This window comes from Columba livia, chromosome 10 (genome assembly GCF_036013475.1).
Source record: "Columba livia isolate bColLiv1 breed racing homer chromosome 10, bColLiv1.pat.W.v2, whole genome shotgun sequence".
Lineage (NCBI taxonomy): Eukaryota > Metazoa > Chordata > Aves > Columbiformes > Columbidae > Columba > Columba livia.
The window spans coordinates 2,240,291-2,268,239 of NC_088611.1; the positions used below are offsets into that span (position 1 = coordinate 2,240,291).

At 41.6% G+C, this 27,949-nt stretch overlaps 1 protein-coding gene across 3 annotated transcripts in view; it reads left to right on the plus strand.

Annotated features, from left to right (window-relative positions):
- The window catches only part of HDAC11 (histone deacetylase 11), a 30,503-nt gene extending 12,815 nt beyond the window's left edge, over window positions 1-17,688 (plus strand). For 2 of the 3 annotated variants that reach the window (XM_065074890.1, XM_065074891.1), the window contains exons 5-10: window positions 2,738-2,780; window positions 3,926-4,002; window positions 6,194-6,256; window positions 7,988-8,084; window positions 11,827-12,005; window positions 15,711-17,688. In XM_065074890.1, coding sequence (XP_064930962.1) covers window positions 2,738-2,780; window positions 3,926-4,002; window positions 6,194-6,256; window positions 7,988-8,084; window positions 11,827-12,005; window positions 15,711-15,953 — 702 coding nt within the window. In that variant the 3' untranslated portion in view covers window positions 15,954-17,688. The remainder of the gene's footprint in view (window positions 1-2,737; window positions 2,781-3,925; window positions 4,003-6,193; window positions 6,257-7,987; window positions 8,085-11,826; window positions 12,006-15,710) is intronic. The other variant, XM_065074892.1, reaches the window with a different exon arrangement.
- Window positions 17,689-27,949: the final 10,261 nt, after the last annotated feature.

Genomic DNA, 27,949 nt, shown 5'->3' on the forward strand with positions numbered 1-27,949 from the left:
AGCTCCTCAGGATGCTGTGCCGTACTCGGTGTAGTTGCAAAATGTATCGACAAACCTATGCGTGTGTTCAGAAAAATCTTGTTTATGACGGGAGGAAAAGGTGAGAGTTGTGATCAGAGCAGAGAAGTAGCACAGGAAGATTTCCCGTGAGTTTTTGAACATGGGGGTAGGAGAGGGAAAGATCCAAAAGCCACCTCTTGCTGCTGAAGTTGTCTGGGTGAAGTGGGTTGACTGCTGCTTATTCTGATGAGCTGTGAGGTAAAAATGGCCAGTGGTTTCTTCCAAAATCATTAGGACAGCAGCGAGTTCCGTGACACTTGCCATGGGTAAGTATCCTGCAGCTTCCCAAGTCTGGTTTAATTCAGGCTTGTGGGTGGGAAATGGCTTTATTTTATAACCTATGTTGTATATGTCTTGCCCACCTTGGACTCTGTTCTCCACCTGTTGTTGCTCTTGCCTCTTAAATCCCATTTCCTAATTAGCCCGTCAGGGTCTTGACAGTAGCATGTGTGAAATCTTTTTCAACTTGGTTCTCACTAGTTAATGCTTTTATATAGTTTTGTGATGTTTTTCATTGTGCTTGTGTTATCTGTAACTCATAGATGTGCATTCACTAGTTACAAGTGTGGTCATGCAGAAGAGAGAGACACGAGTTGTCTGTTAAGTCTTTGTGTCACGTCTCCTGAAATACAGATGACACCACTGGTCACTTCTGGATTGATCTTGATGCCATATACCGTTATTTTTACCTTTTTTGTTCTTTGCTATGGGGAAATAGCTATGTGCTTTAAAAGCGGTTTTGATTCATCAGGCAGTAAAATCTGTACAGCACAAGTCAGAAGTACCATCTTGTGCTATTCCTGATGGTCCCATTTATCATGAAGATTCCTGTTGAGTTTCTGTACTTGTTAATGATTTTTTTAGCAATCTGGGAAGATTGGGTTTTGGTGAGGAATCCCTACGCAAGTATGCTAAATCACAGATAATGTGCTTTCCCTGTGACTTAATGGGTTTTATAGTTCAGAAACTACAATCTTTTCTCAAGATCTAATTTGTGTACGTTAGCATGTTCGTAACAGGATGATGTTTATTTCCCAGTAGTTTTCTTAATACTAAATTAGAACTGTTCAAATATAAATACTGGTGATGAAAAACTCTCAACTGCCCAAACTTCCTTTCCTATATGATGTATCACAGAATCATAGAATAGACTGGGTTGGAAAAGACCTCAGAGACCCTTGGTCCAACTCCAGTCCATTGACTAGATGACGGCACTAAGTGCCATGTCCAATCTCAGTTTAAAAACCTCCAGGGCCGGTGAGTCCAGCACCTCCCTGGGCAGCCATTCCAATGCCTGACCACTCTCTCTGTAAAGAATTGCTTTCTAATCTCCAGCCTAAATTTCCCCTGGCAGAGCTGAAGCCCACGGCCCCTTGTCCTATTGCTGACTGCCTGGGAGAAGAAACCAATCCCCACCTGGCTAGAACTGCCCTTCAGGTAGTTCTAGAGAGTGATGAGCTCACCTCTAAGCCTTCTTGTCTCCAGACTAACCAAGCCCAGCTCCCTCAGCCTCTCCCCATAGGGCTTGTGTTCAAGTCCCTTCCCCAGTCTTGTTGCTCTTCTCTGCACCCGCTCCAGCACTTCAATGTCTTTCCTGAGCTGAGGGGCCCAGAACTGAACACAACACTGCAGGTGTGGCCTCCCCAATGCAGAGTACAGGGGAAGGATCACTGCCCTTGTCCTGCTGACCACGCTGTTTTGGGTACAGGACAGGATACCATTGGCCTTCTTGGCCACCTGAGCACACTGTTGGCTCATGTTGAGCTTCCTGTCAATTAGTCCCCCAGATCCCATTCTGCCTGACTGCTCTCCAGCCACTCTGTGCCCAGCCTGTAGCGCTGCAGGGGGTTGTTGTGACCAAAGCGCAGGACCTGGCGTAATACGTTCTTTCTGTGATTATGAAAAAGAATAATCTCTCTTTATCCTTTTTTATTTCTCCCATTATAGCTGGTGGTGTCTTTTTTTAACGTGACACTTAAGGAATACTGCAGCTAAACACTTGCTTGACTCTTCCTGGCCAGGATAAGTCAGGTTTTCCAATTAAAATATCATAATTCAAGCCTTGTTTATCTCTTCTCTGTCGATACTTTCCCTTCTCTGACTGTCATTTGAGTTCAAAGGAGAGATACAGGCACAGGTTTTCTGTATATGAGGGGAAAAAATTGGTAATATCCTATACTATACATGCTGTGTCATTCAAAAAAAACAAGTCACAGGACACTTGATACTGTAGCATTTTTCTGTCCCCACTCCCAGCCAAAACTATGTTAACTTGTATTTTCAGAGTTTTGAGCTTATGTTACTCCTGTTCTTACATGAGCAGAAAGCAGTTTGTTGCTAATTCGTCGCTCTGACCAACACTTGTACCTTCCCTTTCCCTTTGTCAGCTGGGGCTGGGTGTTCATCTCTGCAAAGCACAGTTTTAGATCTGTCCAACGGCCAGAAAATGAAATAAAGATGATAGATCAATTGGTTGGGGTTTTTTTTGACTAATTACACTGAGGATAGTTTTGTCTGGTTTGTATTCAGAGATTTGATTCAGAATGAGCTGTGGTGGTAAAATATTCCAGAATTCAGTGGGTGTGTTGGGATGGCAGGAGTTGCGCTTGGGGTGGAAGCGACAGGGCTGAACGGTTGGTTTGTTCCTTTGGGAAGTTCTCACTGTCATTTTCTTAAGGCAGGAAAACTTGCTGTTGATAGAGGCTGGGCGATCAACGTGGGTAAGTACATAGTGCCTTAGATGGTGTGTTTAAAATATCCTCTATTTCATTTAGCATGATGTGTGTTCTGTTTGTAATAATAGTCACTGTATTGTGTTTGACCAAAATCAACCCTAAAGGAAAAAAAAAGGAAAGAATACAAGATTTGTTTTCTCATTCACTATCACCCGTATTGCTGGTTTATAATTCAATGTTTTTCAAAATAAAAAGATAACATGATACAGATATGATATCAATATATATAGCTATTTCAATAAAATATTTGTTTTCATGAAATTATAATTTTTGTAGATCTCATCAGCTAATATATAAATTATACTGGATGAAGGAATTGGTTGCTATGCTGGAGAGCAGGGCTGTACCATTTACTGTCTATTTTTGGCTATGCAGTGTTTCCTGGAAAAGACTTGAATGAATTCTGAAGAATATAGTGAATATAAATCTGCTGTCCTGCTCATAGCAAATAGCAACGCAGACCCAGTAAACTATTGAAGCAATATTTTACACCATGTAATACTTGCCTTGTCATTTTCATAGAGCTCATCAGTTCTGGGATTTTTCTATTATTTTAGACACATCTTGTACAAAGTGACTGTCCAATATTAAAAATTAAATAGACGTGAGAAACAACCCCCAAAGCCTGTCATATTTACTGATCTACTAAGTCAACTTGTTCAAAGTTTCTTCTGGTCTAAGTGTCTGCAAAGGACACGGGTATGTGCAAATACTGATAACGCTATAGTCATAGTTTGGGGTGTTTTTTTTCTGACTTGGTGCTCAGCATAGAAAAGAACTTTGTACAGGTCCTCTTCGCCTGCCCTGTAATGTTAATTATCCAGCTCAGACATACGTGGGGGAGCTGAACTTTCCCAGCGGTGCTTTGTCATGGAGCAGCAGGTGTTAGAGATGCGCGTGTCTCCGCTCTTGGAAGGGACAGTTCCCTTGGACGTGGGCAGCCGCAGGTCCTGTGCCACGCGTAAGGTCTGTACAGAAGCCCCAGGTTGCTGGTAAAGGTTCAACAGCTCTACGCGGGGTATTTGCTAAAGAAAAAGATGTGCCCGGCATGTAAATGAACTCTATGTCTTTCAAAGCTGATCTATGTTCCTTAGTATCTCACTTTTCGCTTTTTCCACATTTTTATTTAGGGGGCGGTTTTCATCACTGCTCAAGTGACAAAGGTGGAGGATTTTGTGCGTACGCCGATATCACCCTGGCTATAAAGGTAAGAGGTGCTATTTAAGCAGTGCTTTGTGCAGATGGAAAAAAAATCCACGTAAATTCATAAAAACTAATTTGCGTCTTACTAGTAGAAAATGAAGCCATCTAGATGGGTGGGGATAGGAAAACAGCGTGGTACGTGGTGCTGCAGACATAATGCATATGCAGTATTAAGTGGAAGGGCAGAGTCGCAGGGGTCAGAATTACAAATGTAAATATGAACCACTACAATTGCATTAATAATGTTGTGGGGATTTTTTTTGAGAAAACCCACTCCAAATCAAAACACCTTTTAATCTCCTCAGTGATAATTACCCTATAGCCTTGCAGTCGAACCTGAACATTCCCCATTAGTTTTCAGTGGTTACAATCAAGACAAATGCAGAGACAGAAATACTCTCACTGAATCAAGCTGCACTAGGCAGTGCTCAGAGTGGTTCAAATTCATGAATAAAAATGTGAATGTCTCCTAAATGATCACTGAATGTGAATGAATACATTTGGTATTCAGCTGTTGAAAGGCTGAACCAAGAGTCTTCTGCAATTAGGGCTTATTTTTATCAAATGTACTGTGGTGTATTTGTATACTAGAATATTTATAAAGTATCAGTAATAATCAAACATTAAAAAGCTCTAATGATTGCAGCACACTATATGACATAACATGCTAATTTCAGTACGTGGTAGTTTGCAGCAAAGTAATCCACAGTGTTCTATTTTCCCTATCATTAAAAGTCAGATTGAGAAATTATAGCGGGTTTGTACAAAATCTTTGGGGTTTACGATATCTGTATTAAAGACAGTAACTTGTCGGAGTTAGGAGTCAAAGAATCAGATTTTTTTTTTTTTGTTCCCTTCACAGAAGTGGAATAAGAAATGGATTCCATTATTAAAAGTGGCTTTGACGCCAGCAGGCCCTGCTGCAGCTTTTCCTAAAGGCTGGATGTGGTGCCGGTGCAGCTGGATGCTGTCACTGGATGTTTCTCACTTGCGCCTGTTTGTGTCTCACGCAGTTGGCTCCGGTGTTTTGGGGCCTGGGCAGCTCTCACTTCGCCCCGTTCCAATGCCCAGTTGTGGCTGTTGCTTCCTCCGTGCTGTGATTTGTTCTGCTCTAGCCTCTGGCAGCACCAAGGTCACCATCAGCTTTACAGGCTGGTGCAGGACATGAGGATGCACCAGCTACACCTGGGTGGAGCTGCTCTTACTACAGGGTTTACTGCCCATTATTCCGTTCCATTGGGCTCACCCCTCATTTGTGGAATCTACTTTATAAGTTAGTGTGGGATGCTGTTCAGTGACACATCCCTGGTCCTCTGTCTGGTACCTTGTGGGAGAAAGAGGAGATGAGCAGAAGTCTCCTTCTTCCCTCTCACCATCAACTTAAGACCACACCTGGAATATTGTATCCAGTTGTGGCCCCTCAGTTCCAGCAGGACAGGGAACTGCTGGAGAGAGTCCAGCGCAGCCACCAAGATGCTGAAGGGAGTGGAGCATCTCCCGTGTGAGGAAAGGCTGAGGGAGCTGGGGCTCTGGAGCTGGACAAGAGGAGACTGAGGGGGGACTCATTCATGGGGATCAATATGGAAAGGGGGAGTGTCAGGAGGATGGAGCCAGGCTCTTCTGGTGACAACCAGTGACAGGACAAGGGGCAATGGGTGCAAACTGGAACACAGGAGGTTCCACTTAAATTTGAGAAGAAACTTGTTCCTGGTGAGGGTGGCAGAGCCTGGCCCAGGCTGCCCAGGGAGGTTGTGGAGTCTCCTTCTGTGCAGACATTCCAACCCGCCTGGACACCTTCCTGTGTAACCTCATCTGGGTGTTCCTGCTCCATGGGGGGATTGCACTGGATGAGCTTTCCAGGGCCCTTCCCATCCCTGACATTCTGGGATTCTGTGAACTTTCTCTACAGGTTGGCAGACACCTGCACAGGTGACTGTGCAATGTATGTCTCATCTGGTGGAAACATATAGGGTTTTTATTGGATACCAACATTATATTTTTATGTGAAGTAACTAGAGCTTTTGTAATTAAATCTATTAGAAGCATTTAGCTGTTTATTTGGTGAATGAAATGAATAGACACACATAACATTCAAATCAGAACAGTAATATACTACGTAAGCTTCAAGCCTTCAGTTTAATCTGTCACCTAACCTCATAACTTTCTCCCACCTTTTTCTTTGCTTATATATCCAGTTCTTATTTGAAAGAGTACAAGGCGTTTCTAAAGCCACAATTATTGATCTGGATGCTCATCAGGTGAGTAGCTTACCTGTATTCAGTGCTGCAGATACAAATGTGTAATAAATAGCATTTTTTCTAATAGTAGTATAAACTCTCAACTTGCAGAATACAGATGAAGGAAACTGTGAACAGTTTAGTTGTTTAATTATTTTATGGCCCAAAAGGTTCTTAAGCCAGTTTAGTAAAATTGAACTGAGTTGTAGCTCCATCATGTGGCTAGACCTAAAAATCTTGTTGAGTTGCATACTGATCTGAGGCAGAACAGTCTCTAAAGCAGAATTACACTTAGTTCAGTGATCTTTGCGGTGTTTGGAAAGCCTGGCCTGGGGCTCGTGGTGTGACAAACACGTCCCTCTGCCCCGGTCAAGGGATTTACTGTGGGTACTGAGAACAAATCTCATCTTTGGGAGGATTTCCAAAATAAATCCTGAAAGGAGGGAAATTGTGTTTTTAGAAAAGCAGTTAATGCACCAAAATGATGTCCAGTCTGAAGCACTGAAGATACTTTATTAAGTAGCTGTGTGGCAGTGAGGAAGCCTAATGGCTGCAAGCTTTCCATCCTCTGTCAGTTCTCTTATCTGCAAGTGAAGGCATCCTACAATTGCTTACTCTGTGTCGTTACTCATGGCAATAGAAAGATGTTTTGTGGTTGTGATTCTCTTCACCCATCTCTGTCAGCATGTGGAATTATATTCCCATCTTGTGCATGTTCCAGTTCTTGGTGCGCTGGCGCGCTTCACCTTCCATAAGAAGATGCTTCACCCAGGGACTCTCATATTTCTTGATTTCTGTTTGTGAACTTCTTATTTGTGGACCAGAGGTGCTAAAGAAATAGGTGGAAGCTGCCACTTTTTCACACACGTTGACTGGCTTTAGCCCAGCTATTCTTTCTTTGTTTCCAGCAGGGGAAGCTGTAGCAGGAATGTATTTTATCTATCTGCTTGGGAAGGGTTACAAAATGAACATCAAGTATATAACTGCATAACAGAAGATATATCTGTGAAAATGTAGTGTAAATGAACTTATATTGGGGTCCTGGATGATACACTGATATCAACAAAGTTATCTTAGTGCTTGCTGTGAAAAGATGATCTTTATACTAATGGAAAAAAGTCTAAATGAGAACCAAAAGAATACTGTTTAAAATGAGTAATGGGGGCGAGGGAAATGTGATATTTAGAATCTGAGCTTTCTCTTGAGTGTCTGTTTTTACACCCAATACAGTCTTTTTGTAGGGAGTTCCTGGTGTTAAAGAATATGTTAAACTCTTGGGTCTTTACTGGTTATGATTTTTCCAGGGATTACTTCTCAGCAAGGCTTGAATTATCAGAAGAGCTGTAGTCTGCTTTATTTACTTATTAATCCTTCTAAAAGATGAGTATTCCTGCAGTGCTTGAAAGTGACTTTTTTCCCATGCTTGGCAGATGAGGAATCTGTTTGGTGGTCACAGCTGCTTTTGCAATGTTGCTGAAGACAATTAGCTTCTAATTTTTGTGTATCTTTCTTATATGCATGGTGATATCCATGATAATTACCTTCGCAGAGATATAAGGCGGCTGATCTTGATAATTCCTGCAGTCTTCAAAGCCCCCAAACTCCACACCTCAAAGTAACCTTCAACACTATAAGACAATGACTCAGGAGTTTTAAATATTAGGTCTTTGTAGTCTTAATTACTCTAGAATTTGCAGATTACTTAGTTCTGTGTTAGTATGGTAGGAATAGCTAACTGTAAATTTCCTTCAGGGAAATGGCCATGAGAGGGACTTTATGGATGATCATCGGGTATATATTATGGATGTGTACAATAGATATATTTATCCAGGGGATGGATTTGCTAAACGTAAGTACAATTGAAATTCATATTCCAAAATGTAAAAGACCTACTGTGTTATTAAGTAACTTCTTCATTGACTAATAAGCTTCCTTGTAACAATGTTAAGTAGTTTGTTGTGTGTTTTGTGTTTGTTTGCCTTTAATTTCACGTTGAAGATATGTTGAGGGTTTTGATTGCGGGGTGACAATCAAACCCTGGCAGATGTATTGTTAACGTCCTTTCCTCTTCCCCTTCCCACTCAGGACAGGCGATCGGGAGGGAAAGAAGGACAGAGAGGAGAGAGCTGGAAAAATTAAAAATATTTTACTAATGCTACTGATAAAATAGAGAAAATAATACAAAATATACAAAACCAATCTTGAAAGTCTCAGCAACTGCAGAGCTGGCACCTGAAGTCCTGGACTGGACTCTGCAGCCAACCAGAGCTGGATTCAGTCTGTCACTGGCCTCAGTTCGCAGGAACGATGAGCAAGGTCCTCTCCTAATGTCGCCATAAGGAAAAGGGAAAAAGGGACGAGATCCTTGTGATCTCCCACTTTTATAAGAAGTATTCACGTGAATGGGATGTTATACACAGTTGGTCAGTTTCTTGGTCACCTGTTTCTCGTTGCCCCTCTGGTGAGATGTCCATCCACGCTTATAGCAATGGAATGTGAAGTTATTGATGTTTACCAAAACATGTGTCTGGTTCTCCAGGAAAATGCAGCTAATATGAAGCTTTAGCTGACAGGCTAATTCACTAAAAGAGAAACTTGTTTTTTAACAAAACCAGGACAACATACACTTTTCAATGATCACGGTGACATATCACAATAGTGTTGGCACTGTAGCGTTTTCCCTCATTTCTGGAATGTGAAGTGTGGGTATTACATGGACTTTGTTAGCAGTCCATTCAAAAGTTCCTGCTGTGCTTCAAATAGTGAGTTAAATAATCCTTTCAATTTGAAGATGACTGTTAATTTTCCCCTTATACTATATTTATAAATAAGAATTCACTAGGGATTAGCTATTACTGTATAAAAAGGTTTTGTGTTCTTCTGAAAGTTATAAATTATGACATATTTAGGTGTTGTCTTTGCAGTAGAGCTTGTTTTGTAAGCATCCAGAGAACAAGGTGCATCTGAATGCCAACCAAGGTGGGAAGCAAAAGGAAGTGATGCGAATGTGAAGAGCTGGTGCTTGGTTCTTGCTGTTGTTCTCTATTGTGATGTGCCTATCGCGTCTGGTGACCTGTCACACCAAATTAGTGGGGTTTTGATAATGGTTAAATCGGAATGCAAATACCTGAGGTTGATTTGATCTTTGATTCTGTTACACTGTCCTTTATTACAGGCTTAATTTGTAACTGAGTCATAGTCTGTTGGGGGAGATGTTCTTCTGCTGTTGGATTTCTTCAGTGACGCTGTCATTCTGAAAAGCATACTAAATTTGGATTCTTGGCAAGAATTAGCTGCAGTGCATTGGACTTGTGGTTTTTAGCTAGTAAAGACTTGGAAAATTTTAGTGTATGTATTTCAAGGTATCAAACTAAAAAAATGACCTTTTAAAGCAAACTGTGTCTGTAAGCAGACAAATTGCAGGCAAATGATTTTTTTTACCCTAAGAAAAGCATTCATTGGTTTTTATGTCAAATGGCAACATTTTTAACAGATGGATTAGGACCAAACCAGTAAGCCCCTGTTGACAAGCGTGAAGCCCTGAGCTCACCCCTCTCCTGCAGAGCTGGCCATGCTGCCGGTCCTGTTCTGCAGATGAAGCTCGAGGGGCAGAAACGTGCGGCCCAAGGCAGGTGAATATGTCATCCTTGTAGTTTGCGTAACGTGTCTGAACAGGAGTTCAGCAGCTAAATACTCTAAACTCATGCTGGGTGAGCAGAGGAAGGTGAGACCAAAAAGGGCATCTCATGAAGGGAGGCTTGAACCTGAGAGTCTGAATCCTTAGGCTAAGCTCTAACTCATCATTGGCTCCCTGTACTTCATGCTCATTTTCTTCACGTTTCATTACAGGAGTCTCTTCTGTACTTTTCTTTTTGCCCCATGTACTTCACTAGGAGGGGAAGAATAAAACCAAAACCAGTGTAGCTGATGTTGCCTAATGCTCAGCTGTGAGACCCCAAGGGGAAGTAGTTTGAAATGACACAGGAGTTTAGGAAGAGGAAGAAAATAAATGGGGGAAAGGACCAGTTCACTGAGGGGTGAACGTAAGAAGTTGACAGCTGAAACTCAAAGTTCAGGCCTTCAAAAAGCATTGCTGTTGGTCCAAGTGTCATTTTACAGGGTTCAAAGCTGTAGAAGTACATTCACTAATTAGCAAGAGATGGGCAAAAGCTGTTAGATGCAAAAGCCATGTTCATTCTGACCTGTGGATCCGCCATGTCCATCAGCAGTCCCTGATCTGGGTAGTAACTAATCTGATTCTGTGTTTTGTTGAAGACAAGAGACCTGCAGAGGTGTGGGATCTTATTCGCTTGTCTCAATTTCTTAATGGTTTCATCAGAACAAGACTTATTTGTTCCCCATGCATTGTATTCACCTTCTCCTCCCCAGCTCTGCGTTTGTCACCCTGGAGAGGCTCTAAGTGATGCTCTCAAGAGCACAGCTGTGCAGACTCACATGGACATCTCTATAGCAATGAGAAAATTCAGGAAAAATATCATGAAGAAACAAATCTTGAAACTATTGTCCATGCTATAAGATAAAGGAAAGAAAAAGAATGCTTGACTAATGTTCAACAAGGATGGAAAGCAGAAAAAAACCCTACCCAGCAATCAGGAGAATAAATAAGTCTCATCCTGTGTTGAATGCATTTGAGCACACTTGGTGAGTGCTGAGCTCACACTTAAGACTCCAAGTCAGTGAGTTTAAGGCACAGGGTGTGATGAGGTGGAAACTGTACCTTGAAACACCTCTGACATAGATGTGATTAATTCAGACTCAGGGTTAGATGGAACTCTGTAAAAGCACCCAAAGCCAGGCCTTGGGTTTCTTTCCTCTACCTTCTCAACCCTTCTTTATTAGAAGCATTAGAAAGAATTGGATTTAAATTAAGAGTAGATATTTGTTCTTCTGGTAGGATTACAGGGTAAGAACACGAAATTAAAAATGCTTGGGGCAAAGCATAATCTTGTTATATTATACATTCATAAAGCAGTTCACATAAATTCATGATCCCTTGCTGTTAAGTTCTGAGTGTTGTGATAAAAATAAAACATCTTAATAATTTCTCAGTGATATTTACCTTCTGTTTTCTCCCAACTGTTCCCTGTGCAATAGCAATTTAGTGTTTTCTTTCCCTTATGCTTTAGTTAGGTTACTTTTCAGTTAATAATTTTCTTTATGATTTCTTTGCTGTTTGGTAAATGGTTCCTGCTCCATGGGGGGATTGCACTGGATGAGCTTTCCAGGGCCCTTCCAATCCCTGACATTCTGGGACATGTAAATCAGCTGCTTTTCAATAACATTTTCTACTTTTGTCTCAGATAGATATATAGATATATATATACACACACATATATATGTATATATATCTATAATCTAATATTCTTTCTTCAGTGGAATTTTCTCAAGGTCACTGTGCTTACATTTGCTTAGAAAACAAGTAGTTGAACAATTTTCTTCAAGGTTCTGTGCAAATGTAATGTATTTACAAAACTTCCAGGAATATTATCATTTTCTCCTGCTTTCTCCAAGCCTTGCATTTTCTTTCAAAGCAATACTTTGTTTATTGAATAACGTCAAGACTCTTTTAGGTGCCATTAAACGCAAGGTGGAATTGGAGTGGGGTACAGAGGACACGGAATATCTTCAGAAGGTACATACTCACGTGGAAGGAGCGTTAAATGAATTAAAGCCTGATATCATTGTTTATAACGCTGGGACTGACATTCTGGATGGTGACCCGCTGGGAGGACTGGCTGTTTCGCCTCAGGTTTGTATCATTATTTATGGTATTGGATATTTATGATATCAGATATCATTTACCAACAGATAGCAACAGACCTTGACTCCTCAGCAGGTGCTGAAGGGTGATGTGCCCGTTGTTAGGTGAAGGTAAGGACTATACTTTAACCGGGAATGTTTTCCTGTTACGGACACATACAGCTCTGTTGCTCTTTCAGCATTTTGTTGTTGTTGTCTCTTCCTGACTAAGTGTTTTTGTTCTTCAGGTGCCTGTTCCGGTGTTTTTTGTTTCTTCTACTCTCACCTAACACATTTGGTGATGTGTTTCTCCAGTATGTGTGTTACATTTAATTATCTCTGTAGCACTCCCAGCTGGTTTAAGCTGCTCTTCTGGTATCTTCCAGTTGTAGCAATTTAGTGCAGCCTGTCCATGTATTTTTAGCAAAGAAACAGAATTTTTATTTTTCCCTTTCCTCATTCTTTTCTGTACAAATATCATTACCCTTTTTCAGTTCAGTTTCCATTCTCCTCAGTTTGGTACCAGATTTAAATTTTGATTCATTCTGTATAACTTCAGGAAGTCTTCACCTTCCAGGTAGAACAACTCTGCTTTTCTCGAACAAAGATCTACAGATCTCATATATTCTTCTTTTTGTAGCGATTGCTTCTTTGACAGCTCCACACTTCTGTCTCTCTCTGGCTTTCGCATTTGGTTCTTTTAGTGTCCACCAGTTCAATATAGAAAAGTACTTTCCTGATTTGTGAGCTCTCGGATTCCCTTCTAATTGAGCCAATGCTTGATCTGCTCACTTTTCATTCTGTTTTGCAGTACTTTACTTCTCAAATGCTTCCTTTGGCACAGAGCTCTGGTTCCTTGCTGGGTTTGCTTGGCTTTCTTCTGCATTTCCTTATTCTTATAATCTCTGTCACTGAGCAGCTGCTCCATTGCTCTCTGCCTGCAGAGTCCTCGATGCACTGAGGTGGGATGACCTGGAACCCGCTCTGAGTCTCCAGGTTCTGTTTCCATGGCTGTGGAAAAGTCTCTAATGAGAAAAGAAAAGCTGGAGTGGTTGGACTTCCTTGGGTTTGGCCTTGGAGAGGGTATGACCTGAGGTGTAAGATCTCGTTGGTGGGGCAGAGAAGGGTTGTGGTCAGTAGGTCAGAGAGGTTCTCCTGCCCCTCTGCTCTGCCCTGGGGAGACCACACCTGGAATATTGTGTCCAGCTGTGGCCCCTCAGTTCCAGCAGGACAGGGAACTGCTGGAGAGAGTCCAGCGCAGCCACCAAGATGCTGAAGGGAGTGGAGCATCTCCCGTGTGAGGAAAGGCTGAGGGAGCTGGGGCTCTGGAGCTGGACAAGAGGAGACTGAGGGGGGACTCATTCATGGGGATCAGTATGGAAAGGGGGAGTGTCAGGAGGATGGAGCCAGGCTCTTCTGGTGACAACCAGTGACAGGACAAGGGGTAATGGGTGCAAACTGGAGCACAGGAGGTTCCGCTTAAAGATGAGAAGAAACTTGTTCCTGGTGAGGGTGTCAGAGCCTGGCCCAGGCTGCCCAGGGAGGTTGTGGAGTCTCCTTCTGTGCAGACATTCCAACCCGCCTGGACACCTTCCTGTGTAACCTCATCTGGGTGTTCCTGCTCCATGGGGGGATTGCACTGGATGAGCTTTCCAGGGCCCTTCCAACCCCTGACATTCTGGAATTCTGTGAAGTGGAAGCTGGTGGTAGGCAGAGAATACTTTAAGATGTGCCTTCTCAAAATTCTTTTTGCCGTTTGAGAAGGAGCAATGTTAATTGCCTGAAAAATGAGTTGCTACAGCGTGCTGGGTCGGGAAAGAGATGAAACATAGGGATGGGGAAAGGTGAAATGATTCTTCTGGTCACAAGTAGAGATGAAAGGCAGAATGCTGTCCCTCTGTGCAGCCAGGGCCTCCGGTGCCTGATGGAGAAAAGGTTTCTGTAGCTCAGGCCTTTGGTTTGTGAAATGAAGGCAGGGTTTCTTGCCTATCTGATCTTGTTGGCCGAGGTGTGAAGGGCACGCTCCACTAGCCTGAAATCCCAGGCTGCTGGACATACAGCGAACTGGATAATTAATCTCATCAAGGTTCATTAGTCCAGTCTTCAGTCCTACAGTTGTAGATGTCATTCATATTTTAATATCTTGCTACAGTCCTCCTTCTACTCAAAGTTGTGCCTCCTCGGAGTGCTATGAGTGATAGTTTCTTGGTGCTTGAGGCTACAGAAGGAAAACTTGGGGTGTAGCAGGTAAGTCCCTCTCATCTTTGTTTGTGAGTGGGCACTGTGCCTGGCTGTCGTTGTCATTTGATGCATTTTCTTTCCTGGTGACACAACTGCTGGAAGAAGCCCCTGCGTGTTCTCCCAGCTGGAGATGCTGGGGTGGGATGGGGCCTGTGGGTTCCAGTGACCACCCCGGCTTGGGATGCAGTGCTGGTTCCCCAGGGGTGCACATCTCTTCTTCTCTTACATCCTTGAAGGAGCTGTTCCTGATTGAATTCTGCAGTTGCCTTTGTCTTATTTTTCAGTTAGTATTCCTCACTCCCATTCTTCTTTTATGGGGCTGTATCAAACTGTACAAAACCCATTACTGTTCTGTGGTTTTACAAAGTGTTTGTTCAGCTACATTTGAATCATATGACTTCCCTTTACCATTTGTTTGTGGTCTAATTTTTTTTTAATGATGTATTTACAGTCTTCCTCTCAGCAGTCTGAGTAGTGCGTATTCATTTTGTTGTAACACTTTTGTTGCTGCTTCCTACATTTTTTGTATCTGATTGCATTTTAATCCTTTCCCCTTCTCCAGCTTTTGCAGTGAAATTTTGAGCTGTCCATTGTAAGCTGTTGTGTATTATGTTGTTAGTCTTTTCTTGTGGACTTGCAATGGATTATTTATGCTTCCTATGTACCTCTGGAACTCTCTGCTTTTCGTTTTTCCCCAAAAGTAGATTTTAATTCTGTTTGCAGTTGTTTCTCAATTCTCTTTTCCCCCCACGTGTACTTATTTGAGACTGCAAGTCTTCTGTTGTATGGGTCAATGACAGCACAGCAATCTGTTATTTTGTTGTTCCATACCTTTCTCTATTAGTAAGAGGTTTTTTAGAATTTATTTTCTTTTCTGTGGGTTTGCCATTACTTAAATTCTTCAACTCCCTCTTCAGTCATGGATTCTTTTAGTAATGAACTTCCAGTTCCTTTAATAAAAAGCTCAAATTCAGCTAGCAATTAGGAACATGTAAAATCTGATTTGGATTTCTGGTTCTTCTGTGGGTTTGTGAAATCTTGCTCAACTTGCTAAACCCTTGTCAGAGGATGCTCTGCAAGTCGAGCACAAGACAAAGCGCTTTGAATCCAGGCAACCTTTCTGAGCTCAATTCCTGCCCTGGAAACCAGGGTGAATGTCTAAGTTTTGTTCTCAGTTTAGGCTTTATGGCCTTAGAGCAGGAATTCTTCTATGAACTTACAGTGAAGACTTGTATCTGTTGTGTCCTCTAAAACCAACTCAAGGATTTTTTGATTTTTTCCTTTCTTTTTTTAAACTGATTTATGCATGTAAAGCTGCTAACGGGACCTTTAAATGCATTTATTTATTCATATTGTAAAATGTAGGGCTTAATTGCTTATCAGGCATCCAATACTATAAATCCATAAGCCATAGGCTACAACTAAAATCTCACATTGGTGTCTTTTTTCCTTTGTAACTGTTGCGAACCTGCAGGGAATTGTGAAGCGAGATGAAGTCGTGTTCAAGGCTGCCAGAAGGCGCAGAATCCCCATCCTGATGGTGACGTCCGGGGGCTACCAGAAGAGGACGGCGCGGATTATCGCCGACTCCATCCTCAATCTGCATAGCCTGGGGCTCATTGACAAGGAGCTGGCGGCCAGCGGAGCTGGGAATCCCAAGGTAGAACAGATGATTAGAGACTCGGCTCAAGACTTCAGCAACTTGTCACTGCAATGACAAGTTCCTGAATTGTAGGAAACAGCCTCCGGTTTAGGAGCAGGGAGCCTCCGTGTCGTTATCAGGGTTAATAAAACGTTTTAAGAACACTCAGCTTGCCTGTAAAATAACACCGTAGAGATAATATGCAGTCACAGAGTAATGGTGTCTAACTTCTGGAGCTGTCTTGAGCAAAGGCAACAAATCCTTTCAAGCTAATGGAGACATAAACTCCAGGGTACTGTCTTTCACACTATAATATTACTGTAAAAAGCGTTAATTGCTTCTCTTCGTGTTATGGGTAGTTTCTTATGTTGAAAGAACTATGCAGTTGGTATCCAAACACTGTTCCAGGCCTATTTGAGGTGATGCAGTTCGGACTGTGGTGGGAAATGTATGGACTGAACCTACTGGTGTTTGTTTTTTTTTTTAAGATACTGCTTTTTATTTATTGCTTTTTCTATTGAAATATTGCTATAAAACGCATTCTGTGCAGGCTTGAACTGTCAGTTTAATACTAAAGCAAAGTGCAATACTATAAAAAACAGTCGGTAGGCTTTTAAGCCTTAGCTTATTAGAACGAAAGTTCATTAATTTATATTTTATTCCTGTTGTTGATAGTGACTTAAATCCTACTTATAAACACCTTGAGAAATAAAATATGAAATGCCTTTGGCGCCAAATGCAAATGAGCCATTAAGGGCTCAGCATTAACAGTCTAGTTTTCGCCCCTTTTAAAATGAGGCCTGCATATAAAAGGCAATAGCTACTATGCATCGTAAATCACAGAGCGAAGAAACTACAATGAAATGGAAAGCTAATCTTAGAGTTCTGAGAATTCTTGCGGAAAACATGATATAGAAATACAAGGTAGCTTGTTATTGCCAGCTTTTCATGTATGAAACAGTGAAATTTTGATTTTGTTTTTTTTCCCCAACTAGTGCTGTGTTTTTGACTTGCTGGAAGAGTAATGGTACTCATAGTTGCAGTCATAGTTGGTAAGCAAATTGTTCACATTTACAGATAAAAATACAGTGAACTTTCTACATGAAGTTAATGTGCAAGCATCTGGGAGCTTCTAGGAGGATTTGGGAACAAAATAACATATTCAAAAGCAAATGGAGTGCACTAACTGTAAAGCCAGGTTTTATTTCAGTTGGTGTATTTTGCTTTAGGTACTGTTTGCAGCATTGGGTCATAAATGTACTAAACTGTATATTTTGCAAGAGCTTTAACTTCCAAGTATTCACTGACTTGTAGTACAAGTTTGATGTTGTGTTTAGGCTGGAGCCCTTCTATGTAGGAACACCAGTGTTTTCCGTGTAGAATTGGTGCATAAGCTATTTAAGGAATGTTTAATTCTAATTAGAGTACTTACCTCACTTAGTCTTAATTTTTAGATTGATTGAGGTTTGTTAATTTTAAGAACTTGCACAATTGCTATAAATATCTGCTTTAAAACAGATTTGACATATTGCACTAATTTTGAGTTGCAACACTGTTATTAAAAGGCACTTTTAAATTTCTTACTAGAAGCATCATCAGAGTACAACTGATGTTGATTTATTTTTTCTATACTGTCTGATGTTACTGAAAGATGTTGTTCTTTCGTATAATTTTTACAAAATTATAACTTAAATTTCTACAAACTCAAACTGTTATAATACCTTATCATCTTTTCCAAGACATTTTCTGTTTGTGTTGACATGTTTTTATTATTTTATCTCGGTGGAAATTAAAATGACGTTGAACAACACTGACTGACTTTTCACTTCATGTGTCTTGGCTGTCAAATACTTGGAATGGAACAGTTTACTGGGAAGACAAGAAGATGTAACCAAAACTCTGAACAGTACAAGGTTTGTCAACAGCAAGTGGCTTCTCTGAGAGTTCGTGCCTTGGCCTCTTACAGTGAGCTTGGAAGTTTTGCATCCAAATACTTACTAAGATGTCATCGTAAGGGTTAAAATCACTTTCTAATTCCAACGTCACTATATACATAAGGGGACATAACTCGTATTTTATTGTTACAGGTATTAAACTAAACTAAGCTTCTGTTAAGGCCGCAATAATTTGTTAGAGGTCTTTTATAAATCAATGTCTTTTCAGAGAGAAAAGAATGTTTGCAGAAGAGCCTGCCGGTCGCTTTCAGACTCATCTGTAAAATTTGTCGTCGTTAAGCAATGGACGTGTTGACTGCGTTTTCAGTGTTCATTGTGAAGTTACAATTGGCGAACAGAGAACTCCTCTTCATATCTTTCAAAAAATTTAATTTAGTGTGATATTTGACTTGGTTGTTAAAACCAAAAGATGAATTTTTACACATTAAGAAACTAGTCCAAGGTAAACATGTACTCTTTTTTCAAAAAGAAGTGGTGAAACGGTTTCTAAGTTGAATTTACACCACTGATATTATATGATTCATAGTTAATATACTGTCATCATCAGGCAAAGTTTACCAAAAACTTCATCATGGAAACCGTGCCTTGACCTACAACCATCACAATTTGAATCTTTGACAAACTTCAGTGTAACACAAAGGGCTAGGTAAGTCTGCCAGAAGAAGGCCATGTAGTCACGCATTTTATGGGGAAAAATTGTGGAGTTTTTTGACGTGTGTGTTGGGTGGGGTTTTTTTTTTTCAATTGCAATTGTAACTATAAAATTCTCCAATAATAGGAAGGAGCATTTCAGAACTGATGCTGTAACTTCCAACCAAGCTTGAAGAAAGACCTAGGAGGCTTTGTTTTTTGTAACAGGACATTAGTTTTGAGTCAAATTACTTAAGAAAGAACTAGTGAAGATTGTTTAATAGCTTATAGTTAATGTACGAACATGCATTTCTGGCTGGTCATCCATGTGTGAGATTTATTGAAAAAACAAGTGGAAGAGTTGTTTTCCTCTGTTTGCTCTACCGGTTGGCATATGAAGCTGCAGCAGATACCGGGACACGACCTGGCGTTACACGTGCTGGGTACTGTGGTCATGTTCTTACCCTGACTAAAATTTAGTTTTACATGGTAATATCAGTCTGTCTCACACTGAAAGTGTGACTTGTTTGTTTGACTCTAACAGAATCCCAGAATGTCAGGGGTTGGAAGGGACCTGGAAAGCTCACCCAGTGCAATCCCCCCATGGAGCAGGAACACCCAGATGAGGTTACACAGGAAGGTGTCCAGGCGGGTTGGAATGTCTGCACAGAAGGAGACTCCACAACCTCCCTGGGCAGCCTGGGCCAGGCTCTGCCACCCTCACCAGGAACAAGTTTCTTCTCATCTTTCAGTGGAACCTCCTGTGTTCCAGTTTGCACCCATTGCCCCTTGTCCTGTCACTGGTTGTCACCAGAAGAGCCTGGCTCCATCCTCCTGACACTCCCCCTTTCCATATTGATCCCCAGGAATGAGTCCCCCCTCAGTCTCCTCTTGTCCAGCTCCAGAGCCCCAGCTCCCTCAGCCTTTCCTCACACGGGAGATGCTCCACTCCCTCCAGCATCTTGGTGGCTGCGCTGGACTCTCTCCAGCAGTTCCCTGTCCCTGCTTTGTTAAGTCCCAGACTTGTATCATGTATCCAAGGAAAAAATTGAGAAATACCTCCTGCACCCACCCATCCCATGGTTATTTTCAGTGCTGGCTGCCTGTTATTTGTGGTCTTTGAAGTGACACTCAGGAATTTCTTGTACTTTACAAACTGTGCTGTACATTTGTGTCCTACATGGGGAGAATGCTCTCTGAGAAATCAAGTCCTGAAGTTCATAATCTTGGCTGTAGATTTTGCTTGTGCTGTTCTGCCAGGAGCTGAATGATCTCACTGCGTTCCGAACGCTGCAGGGTCTGGGATCTTGGTGCTGTGTCAGCTTTTGAATAATGGACAACATTCTTCTTCCAAGAAAACTGCAACCCCTTGGTGAAGAAGAAAATTCACCTGCTATCTTTGCTCAATGGAAGATGATCTTCCTTCTAGCCCCTGGCTGATGCTAAAAACAGAACATATCACAAGTGATACTAAAGGGCTTAATCCCAAGGGATGCTGTGTCCTGAACTTGCCTTCAATTTAGCGCAGGTTGTGTGTTCCCCAGCCCTTCTAGAGGTGAGCTTCCAAATTACTCAGTATGGCCCTTTAGGGTGGACTTGAAATAGGTGTGATTTTTTTCAGGTTTTTAGTCTTTCCTTGATCCTGACACATTTGGTAATCTCTTAATTTCCCATCCACTGCTCATTTAATTTTCCCTTCTATATGCAAGCAATTTTGTTACAGCCAGTCACTTTTTAGTGCAGGTCAATAGAACTAATTTCTTACAAGCACAGTTGGTGTTTGGGTGATCTGTATGAAGGAGTAGCTCACGGAGTGGTTCTCTCCTAGGCTGACCGCGGCAGCGAGAACAGGAGGTTTGTTTTGCTCCGTGCGCGACTCAACGCAAGGACAGCACTGAGCTGGAGACGGGCCTTGGGATGAAGCCGGTAACACCTGCCCTGCTTTCCTGCAGCCTCGGAGTGTGCACGAGTGCGTGTGCTGCACATAGCGCTGCTTCCTGGAACTAAATTCAGAATACTGTGGAAAGACAAAATTGCCATTTTGGTTGAAAAGATTGACTGGGCATGGGAAGTGATTGTGGTGGGGCCGTAGCTCTGACTTAGCAGCCTGGTGCAGTGCCGAGCTCCCTGCCTGCAGCTTACCCGAGCTTAAACTTCTGCTTGGAGATGAATTAAGTACAAAAAGTCTGACAAGAGTGCCAGTAACGTTAGGCACAGCTCACGTTACCGGTCCTGCAGTGTTGCCTTTTGCCAGTTACTGTGGTCTGCGGAGCCATGGCGTGCTTCCATTTCTTCCTTCAAAAGTCACATTACAGATAATTAGCTGAAGTATTTGTTGACAGATATAAGGCTAGTTATATATTTCACTAATAAGATCCAAACTCTTGTTTTATTTTGCAGTTGAGAGCAGACATCCTTTGAACTTGGCTGGAACTGATTATTCTGGAAATGCAGGTTTGATTTGTGCACCAAAAACTAAAGGGAGCGAGAAAAAGAAAAATGTACTTGAGGCCAACCTAAAATAATGCATCTTTATAGTGTTCTAAATTTAGTTCTTATTAGGGTTATAACATTGCAGTGCTTTGTACGAGCAGAGATATGTCTCTTTCAATTTTGACACCTAGGAAAGACACCTAGGGTAAAATAGACATAATGTCTATTCGGTTCTATAGCAGAGATGATGTTCCCTGCCTGTTGGAGCTGCAGCCGGCAACAGCCTCTTTGCTCTTCATATGAATCGAGAGGAAGCTTTCCTGGTACTGTAGCTATCAGTATATTTAGTTGCTGCTTCTCTATATTATATGCTGATTTCTCCCTCCTTTCATCCTTTGTAACTCTTTCCTGTGAGAACCATCCACCAGAAGTATCACCAAGAACATTCTGCTTTTCTGTGCCGGTCAGCAGGTTTGTGCCCGTTCTCCAGCTGCCCCACAGCTCCCCACTGACCGATTGACACTTTATAGAGGTCTTAGTGGACTTTGGGCTTACCTGTTTTGTTTGCAAATTCATTAGAGTTTGGATCTTGTTTAGCATAGGAGATGTTCCAAAGTAGACGTGTCAAGGCAGGTTCTGTATGTGCACCTGGGGGGCTGGTTATGGGCCAGGTAAACAGCAACTTCTGCCCACGGCGGTTTGTGGTTTAGGACGAGCAGCTCCCACATCAGAAAGAGATGGTCGAAGTAATTCATAACAGCTGGTTCAAGCATGAAAACAGAATCAGATTTATGAATCAAAACAAGATGACAAATACCAGAAGTAGATGGGGTGGGTTTTTTTTGTGGGGGATGTCCAAAAACTAGAGCGTCTGATGATTCCTAAACCAGCTCCAAACTCAGGAACAGCTCGTGGCCCTGGGAGGGCACATGATACCTGTTTATTGCCATCTGTAGGTTTTCATGGAGTTTTCCACTTCCTGAAACACTGTTGGAGGAAGTGCTGAGACTCTTAGAAGTTGCAAACAGAAATGTTGATGAAATTAGGCTTTTCTGGAGGAATTGTTTCACCTTCCTGATACGCTATCTCTGATTTTGGGGTTAATTGCCTTTATCTGTTTCTCAAAGTTGCTTTTTGTTAATTAAAACAACCCCAACAAACCAACAAAAATCAACCCCCAAACTTTTGGGCAACTTTACATTAACAGTGCGAAGTGTATCCCAGGAACTATAAGAAAGTACTTGAAGGATTTTTAAAGCGCACAATTAAATAATACAGCTATTGATAGTGTGTTAAGATCAGAGGACAAAATTCTACATGTAGAATTAGATGTACTCACAGCACAAAGAAATATCCTGTGTTGAGACTGTGAAGCCAGACTAGAGCTGGATGTGCTATGAACAAAAAATTGGCAACCAATAAGTATTGAAAATCAAAGAATTGTTTCAGATGGTAGAAATGGATGAGGCTGTATAAAAACAAGTCTGAGCAGGAGAGAAGCCAAACTTGGGCTTTTGTTCTCATCGTTATCATCAGCTCTGTAAATGATACTCATCTTTGTCTCTTTTTTTTCCTGTTCCAGTTTCGAGATGTAAACGTGGTGTCCCAGCGATGCGGCTTTGGAGGGGAAGGCAGAGTAAAACAGCCATGTTTTGATTTCTGGAGGGAAAAATCACCCCAGATTTTCTTCCCAGGTGATTCCTTCTGATCGTATCTTTACTGACTTATAAAAACATCAAGTTGTAAGACAGTAAAGTAACTCTTCTCTATTATTCAACTAAGTAATAGGCAAACCAACTGGCGTATCGCAAGCCAACTTCCTTTGTGATTTCTTGTTGTTGATAGTGTTAAAAAGCTTTACGAGTACCCACTTAAGAGTTATGTTTTTAATACTATTAGAAAGCTGGAAACAGCAGGAATGTTTCAGACTTCACTGATCTGTAGAATAGATACATATTTTACCCAATCCTTAATTAAGAACAAGCTTTACAAATAACACGGTAAAAACTGTACTGTGACAGAGAAATAAGTCCAGTGTGCAGTGGTTGAATTAAAAGGCAAGAGAAATAGTCTGTATTTTCTCTAGCTTGTGTTCATTTACCCTTTAGGGAGCAGGGTATTGAAACAAAATGGATGAGTGAGAGAGCGGTAGAGGTTCCAAGGTCCATCAAGATTTCGTGCTGTTCTTTGTGATTGGATACAGGACCGTATGCTGATAAATTAATTTGAAAACTGTATCTAACTGTGACGATGAGCACCATTCCATAGAAGTCTTAATGCTTCATCAGCTGTATCTGCTGCTAGGGATCATTTTCCTTCTATTGTCATAAACATCCAGGAAGTTACTGAAAGCTCTGTAGTCTGGTTTCATTTGGTTAGTAAAACTATGAACAGGATTTATGTGCTGGTTAACTAGAAAAACTAGTTTAAAGAAAGCTGTGCTGTGGAAAGAAAGAAAAGCTGTCTAAAGAAAGGAAAGAAAGATGACATTTTTCTGAACATATAGATCGCTAAGCCATAAGACAAGGATGAAAAGTGAAGCTTGATTTAATGTTATTTAAATAAGATCTTTCCAGAATTCTTGCTTTCTCGTAGGAGCTGTATGTGTCACAGCAATTACAGCGTGCTGTACGTAGTTGTCAAGGATCCACGCATGGCTGTGCAAAAAGGGCTTCATCATTAATGAAGTTACAGCATACTTGCTAAAGTGCTACAGCAGGAGACGTCTTCAGCTAAATTTGACATTGCAAGCAGCGTCAGGCCCGCTTCTCCGCTCCCTGTGCAAAGAATCCTTGGGACTAAGTCACAAACCCAGACTATTTTCTATAGGGCAGCGTTTCCCGCATCCATTTGTGCATGTTATGCCACCCATGGAATTTGAGTTCTGTCATATCTTAAATAATGATCAAAATGGAATGGCAGCTGTAAAGATGAGTCTGCTACTCTACTGATGTGTCGGACGACCTCGCTAATTATTCTGTGAATAATCTGTTTCTTTATACAGTATTTCTAGACAGACGTGTTTTCACAGGCCAGCAGGCAGTGTAACCAGCACGTGGAAAAATGGGGAGCGTAGCCAACGGGCTTCAAGGTTGTAATTGAAAGCTGAATACGCTGCAATATGAAAATAACGATGGTTTTTAATGACTGCTCAGACAGCAACAGCACTTAAGAAATAATGAACTATCTGAACTAGCAATTAAGCTGTTTTATTGGATTTGCAGAAAGAAAGGCTAAGTAGCCTCATTTTGCAGAAATTCTTGGTTTACAGAGGGAGAGGCACACAAATAATCGTTGGCCTTTTCATTCCGGTGCCGCTTGTTTAATGCGTGTGAATTGTTGTTCCCGCTGCCTGCTCGTGGAGATGGTGTTTGTGCAGAGTGGGAGGCGAGAGCAGGTCCGAGAAGCTGCAGACCGGGGTTTTGAGAGCCGACTGCATTTCCTTGAGAACAATACGAAGAATTCAAAGAGTTTTACCTTATTTTGACCCCAGAAAAGTAAATGTGTATGTCTGGAAGTTAACAAGCTATCACAGAGATCTGTTCTTCACGATGTAGTTGCAGTAAACCTATCTTACTTTTAAATACCTGAGGCTCTCGATGTAATGGGTGTACACAGCTTGAGAAATGAAGCTGAGTCACTAAATGAAGAATGCAATAAACTGCGTTCAAAACAGTTGCCATCTGGGTTTTTTTACGTTCCTCCTCATTAAATCTGGCAGGCTGATTTTTCCCAAATGCCGCAATGAGAAGGGGCATTCCTGTGTTGGAGCGTGGCCGTTCTCACGTTCACAACTAGAGGATTACACAGGCTGTCTCCCTTTCATGCTCCTAAGCAAATAATTTAAGGAAATGTAAATGACACCTTTTCAGGGTACAGGTAAAACCGGAGACTAACGTTTTATTCTTCCACAGGGATGACCAATCCTTGCTGAGGCCCCACCTATCAAAGCCAAATACCTACATGTGGTGCACTGCCATCTGAAGAATTTGTTATTAAGGTCTGTTTTATTAAAAAAAAGATGAGGTGAGGCATGAGACGACAGTTGTTGTTAAGAAATGCAGTTTGTAAGCTTTAGCTCACCAGAAATATTTCAGCTTAGATGTGGACAATATAAACCTATAAATAATTGTCAAGGTCAAACTAATGAAGTTGGGCCTGATTGATTGTGCATTTCTGCAATAAGGACAGTCTAGAGGGTTGGATTTAATTTCGTTTTCTGGGGAAAAAAAACAACCAACCAACCTTCAACTCAACGAATTGCTGTGTCAACTCATCCAATTGCTGTGGATGTAATGAAATCAGTAGAGTTGAAGCTGGTTGTTCACATGCTTAGAAATGTTCTGGGTTTTGTTTGTTTCTAATCTTTCCCTTGCATGGTTGGCAGCAGCGTGGGTTTACCAAAGCGCACTCCTGCTGTATCTAACACTTAGGGCTCTGCTTTTATCTCATCTCCTCCTCTGCTGTAGCTGGTTTGCACTTCATCTACTTAAAAGGAGGTGGAAAAGATTTTGCAAATCAAAGGGCTGGCTCAGTTCTTCTTCCTTTGGCTACTTGGAAGAATTCCATTGAGAATAAAATTGTCGATCTGAAAAGATGTGCTGCTTTCATAATGATACTTCCCCTGCTTCAATGGAAGTGGTTGACTGCTCTTTTGCACTCTATATCGGTGGTTTTCAAGCTGTTATCAGTGGAAGGGGGGCAGATGTGATCTCTGTGTCATCAACCAGAGTTCAGGTCATTTTTCGTGACTTAATACACAGAGGAATACTATGTATGGAGGTTTCTCTTTGTTACCAGATACATGGTATTCTGCTCTGCTTTAATTGGGTTCCTTTGCTGTGCATATTCTGCATGTTATATGAATACATCAATCAGTTCTTTCAAAAGACGTAATTATTAGCCTTTAACTGTTGTGAAAATATGACTAATAATATAGAGTATCACAAAAATTATAGAAAAGATACAGGTGTACGGGCTGAGGAGGTTGAGTCTGACAGGTGGCGACGCTTTGTCGTACCAATAAATAATTCGTCAAGGGAGAGTGAGGCCAGAAATCCTAGAAACTAGGGTGGGTTTTTTTTGCCAGAGGTCTTTCCAGAGGAAATTTGGTCTGACCTGTATATATATTGTCGTAATTTCAACAAGCCGTTTTAGCGTTAAAAGATATTTCCTCCATTCACGCTTACTTGGGTTATGTTCTCATTGAGTGTAGAGCTGTGCAGCAGATTACCAAGATGCACAAGCCTTTCTCAGCGCTTCTTTACAAACACAAGCAGAGGTAGCAAGGCTCTGGTTACATTTTGACTGTGTGGAAGTTGAAGAGGAAACTCTCATTGCTCTTGGTATGTATATGAGTACATATATATATTTATTTTGCACTGCATGAAGGCTGTTTAACAAGTTTCTGCTGCCACCAAGGACCTCAGAAGTCCTTTTCCCTTGCAAAGAGAGTGGTGAGGACACTTGAGCTGCCCTTCTTGTCACCAAGATAACCTCCTACTCAGCCATCCCAGCACTGTAAATTACTAATGCGTAAGAAAACCCCAGAATTCACAGAAGAATACAGGCTTTTTTCTGCTCCGGGTTTCAAGAGTTTGCCTTGTTGTCTGCCAGTTCCAGGACCTGTGGTGGAAAACAGTCACCATTATTGGCATGAAGAGAACATCTCTGAGAGAATATGTCCGTAGAGCTCCTAATTAAGCATGCGATGGCTGAGGTGTAGGCTAATTATTTTTTCCATCTGCTACCTAATAGAATTGTGTAACACTGGGCTTTAAGGTTTGTCCATTTTTGTTATCTTTCACTCTAAATGTGGATGTTTCTGCCAAGGCCAACAACAAAATGAGCACATTGAGATAATAAATCTCCAGTGAACAGACCAAGTTATTTATTTTGGAAAAACGAGGCTACATGTAAAATGGGTGTGTTTGGGGTTGACTGGTTACTGGAGGTGGGAGTTGAATGCTTTTAGAATAAGATTCAGTTGTGGGAACATTTGAGCCTGAAACGTGAAGGAATGTAGACCTTTCAAAATATGGTATGTGAGAAAAATGCATGATTTAGTGTTGCCATTTCCATAGGGGAAATAGCAATGCTTTGCTTGAACCAAATGATAGATTTCCTGTAAACTTAATCATGTGAGGATCAGGGAAATAAATACCATCAAAGCAACGGAGGGAGACGTGAGGTGTGTGACAGCGACCTGCTGCCTGCAAGGACGTGGTTGTGTTAGTCAGCGAGCAGAGAATTGCACTTGTCCTCTTTTTAAGCAGCCCTGTTTTATAACAGCCCTAGTAAAATAAACACTAGTGTTTATCAGAACCGGAGTTGTGTTTGTGGTCACTGCACTGTCAGCCCAACTGTAAGCGTTCCATATTCTTGGACAAAAACACGCTTGTTCCTCCAAGGAATAGAGATAATTGAGGGGCAGTGCTGTACCATCAGTGTTTCTGCATTTGAGCTTTCTGACAGCATATGATTTTTGAAATATTTGTTCTTCCGCATGTAATACACCTTCCCAACTGCATTGCGCACAGAAGCATGGCAGGAAAGGTCTACATCTTGGTCTACATCTACATCTACTACATCTTGGTACTTCTCTTACCAGAAAATGCATCTTGAGTTCTCTGTGCAGCATTAAAAATGGGTACAACAGGGAAGAACTGTTGATAGGGCATGGAGAGCGGTGCAGAACCCTAACGAGGTGCAATAGGGATTTAATCCAGCTTGAGTTTTGAATTTGGGCGACTGAGTTACATCATGTTGAAATAAATGTACTGTTTCCAGTGACCTGCTTAAAACCCGCTCCCTCAGAAGTGTTCCCTGTTCCTCAGCTCGGTGGGACCGTCTGTGTGTTAGGGCAGGAGCCGTCGGCAGCCCGAGGGATGGAGCCGGTCCCAAGTCTTGGATTAGCATGGCTTCAGAAGACACGCTGCAGGTCTGCTGAACAGGTAGAATAACTTAAGAGGCATATTATTAAAATTGTTTCAAGTTCTATTGCGTTTACAACAAAGTGCTCTGCAATTAAAAAAAACAGAAGTGCTCAGTTGA